The following is a 3,473-nucleotide window of genomic DNA, read 5'->3' on the forward strand; positions in this document are numbered from 1 at the left end:
TGCCCCCTACACATAACATAATAATCCCCCCTGTTCCCTAGTGTGATTACCAAGGTCTGCAGACCTTACTAATCACTTTGTTTTCGCCCCGGAGCTCAGTGAAGAGCCAAAAGGAAGGGAGACAGATCAGCAGGAGCAGCTGCTCCCACGAGTCAGGTACGCGGTCTGAGACCGCAAGCCTGTCAGGAATTTCCACTCGCCAAATGCGAGCAGGCGAGTGGAAATTTTGAGCCCTACCCTGGTATGTATTTTGAGATAAGGATCTTAGACTGTTAATTCCTTAAGGGCAAAGGCACTTTTGACAGTATGAAAATGCATGGATGTACAGTATGCATTTTACACTGTGTAAATTGATGGTGCTAGATAAATGTTTGTAAAAAATAAAGAACTTAGACATGATGAGGCTCAGACTTCTGGATTTGAGGGTGGTTATAGTATTTGTTCTTGTTTTTTGCCTGTTGCCATCTGGAGCTGCACTGTGCGGCCTCTATAGAATAATTGTGGCTATTGTCTCTCAAATAATACACGCTAATATCTATTTGAAGATAAAAGCTGTCTCGTCTCTACCTCTTATATTGTGGCCTAACCAAGATGCTCACACACTGTCCAGCAACTGTGCAATATTTGCAGCCATTATCTCTAAAAGAATATAACCTAATGTTTATGTCAAGGTAAAACCTGCCTTATCACTCCCTCTTATATTGCTGCCTAACCAAGCTGCTTACATTTTTTTACAATTAACAATATTTGTGACTATTGTCTCTCAGATAATACACATGAATATTTATTGCAAAATAAAACCTGTCTTGTCTCTATTTGCTCTCTGTTCAAGTGCTCATGTACTGTCCTGGCACTAGCCAGGTTCTGCTGAATGCATACCTGAAGTATGTTTGAATGTTTTGGGAATTATTGGAGATCAGGAATGTGGGATTGTTTTTTTTTAAGTATTTTTCTGCACTCTGTTTTAACACTGTTAAAAAAGAATCTCAAAAACTATACTATTATGTTTTCTAACTGGCCAATTTGCAGGAATCTGAGGGCTTTAGCTTTATGAAGAGTATATTTTCTTTTTATTAGATCTGTTGTAGTTGCTACTTCTACCATTCAGTTCAGGCCTAGTTGAAATAAATCAAACTTGCGTGTCAATCAATTACACATCCAAAATATGTGATACCAAAATGCAGTGTTGCTGGTGATATCATACTGTAACACCATATGCAGCTTATCCTTTTCACTGCCACCAATGTCATAAATCGGCAGCAGTGGGCCCCTGTAAGCCCACTGTTTACATGTGTAAATCTGACTATTGACTTTACACTGGAAGTGATCTAGGTGGCTGCATAGCCACTTGATCACTTCCACAGGCTGGCAAACATGTGTCGTCACCCACCCAATGCCCACCATTGTGTTTCCAGTGCTCTGCTTCTCTAGAGTCTCTATAATCCTCTGATAATCCATAACCCAACCTGTCCAGCTATATTCTACTCTGCCTTTAGGCGATCCCTGTAGATTCATCATCCTATCCTGCCTCTACCTTACCGCTGAACTATTACTTTCTCAAAAAACATATTCCTACACAGCTAATATCTCTTATATCCCTTTTAGATTGTAAGCTCTCACGGGCCGGGCCCTGCTAGCCATCCTGTGATTGTATTGTCACTGTAACTGTAAGGCCCCATTCACACATGAATCGGCCTGCACATATAGCTCCGTGCTGCGTGCGGGGCCGTACCAAGCAGCTGCCGGGAAGGACAGGTGCTGCATGTGATTAGTACGCAGCCCCCGTCCTTCTCTATGGGGCTACACGGCCATACGCCCCCCTACGCTCACCTCAACTGCAGGTCCGTAGGGATGCGGGTTTTCTGGCCGGGACGCATACAGGATCCAATCCGGCGGCGTATGAATATGCTCACCAGCACCCCTACGGATGTGCAGGGTGGGCAAGCGTAGGGTGGCGTAAGGCTGCGTAGCCCCATAGATAAGTACGGGGGCTGCGTACTAATCACAAGCAGCACCTGTCCTTCCTGGCAGCCGCTTGGGACGGCCCCGCACGCAGCACGGAGCTGTACATGCAGGCCAATTCGTGTGTGAATAGGGCATAACTCTAATTGTATTGCAGCTGTAATTTCTTTCTTTATATTGTAAAGTGCTGCACAAACTGTTGGCGCTATATAAATCCTGTATGATAATAATAATTTGGGATTTCCTCACTTGCATAACAACAAGCAGGAAGGAGACAGAGTTAGTGGCAACTATGGAGGTAGGTGATGCATGCTGCATTAAAAAATTGGACAAAATTTGCATCTTGGCTTCTGTTGAAATGACAAATTTACAGAACTCAATGGAACCGATTCATGAAAAACTGGGGAAAAAAGGAAAATACGTATGTTTCTGGTAGCAAACACCTAGCATGACATCTATTCTGCCATACGACAGGTAATATTCTTTCCTTTCTCTATGACATCAGCCCTATTGAAGTAGACGATGTGCTGTTTTAAATATCCAGATCGAGTGTATTCAGAATAGACAAGCTGTGAAATAGGTAGAGTGTCTCGGGTTTCTGTTTAGTTACACCAATTGGCCAGACATTGTTAAACTGGGTGGGAAGAAGAGTTGATGAATTTATGTAGCAATCTCCTGGGCAGAAATCATTAACATGGATAAAGGGATTTCCTAAGAGTATAAATACCAGCACACGCCAAGCACTTACCAAGCTGTCCCTTAATGCATACATGCAAGCACAGGAAAACTTTTATTTTAACGATTCATTCCAGGCTGCCAGAAGACTTTGAGAAAACTTTTACAATTCATCTTTATTTTATCCGTCCTGTCTGGGGGAATGAGTTTCCAGGCTTTTGTAACAGCTGATACCTTTGTACCTTTAAATTCCGAATCTTCAGCTACTTTTCCCCTTAGGATGCATCACAGCACTGCGGAATATCTGCCTGTCAGCAATCACACGACTAATGTGGTTTCCACAGGTACTTTTGTATTATGAGTGATGTATTTCTCTTTTATATGGATACATAATTATGTAGCAACACAAGGTTATATATCCTGTTATTCCTTAATCATTTTCAAGCTATTTGACATTGATATGTAGTGAGTCTGTGCAAAGTGCGATCAAGTTTATGAAGTGCAGTAACCGAAAGCGACCAATGAAACTTCTCCTTTTAGAGCAGGCAGCTCCAACCCGGCTGCTGACCTAACTAGTTGGTTTACTGAACTTTCCACGGCGCTTCTTGCCTTTCTAACGAACCTATATGTGATAAAGAAATGCTGATAGTGACAACTAAAAATGAACGCAGTTAACTTCTCAGTCATTACTAAAATGATAATAGGATATGAGGAATGCTGTTAACATCATTATCATGAGGATAGAAAATATTATGAAAAAGAAAAGGAAAACTGTACTATATATAAAACACTAATCAATATGTAAAAATATATCACTGGAATGTAAGATCCTCTGG

The 3,473-nt window shown here is 41.7% G+C and overlaps 1 protein-coding gene across 2 annotated transcripts in view; it reads left to right on the forward strand.

The window, feature by feature from the left end:
* The first annotated feature begins 2,839 nt into the window (after positions 1 to 2,839).
* Positions 2,840 to 3,473, forward strand: part of POU1F1 (POU class 1 homeobox 1) — a 10,992-nt gene continuing 10,358 nt past the window's right edge. For both annotated transcript variants that reach the window (XM_018563211.1, XM_018563212.1), the window contains exon 1: positions 2,840 to 2,981. In XM_018563211.1, coding sequence (XP_018418713.1) covers positions 2,840 to 2,981 — 142 coding nt within the window. The remainder of the gene's footprint in view (positions 2,982 to 3,473) is intronic.

The sequence above is a fragment of the Nanorana parkeri genome, unplaced genomic scaffold, assembly GCF_000935625.1.
Source record: "Nanorana parkeri isolate BGI_ZX_2015 unplaced genomic scaffold, ASM93562v1 scaffold642, whole genome shotgun sequence".
Lineage (NCBI taxonomy): Eukaryota > Metazoa > Chordata > Amphibia > Anura > Dicroglossidae > Nanorana > Nanorana parkeri.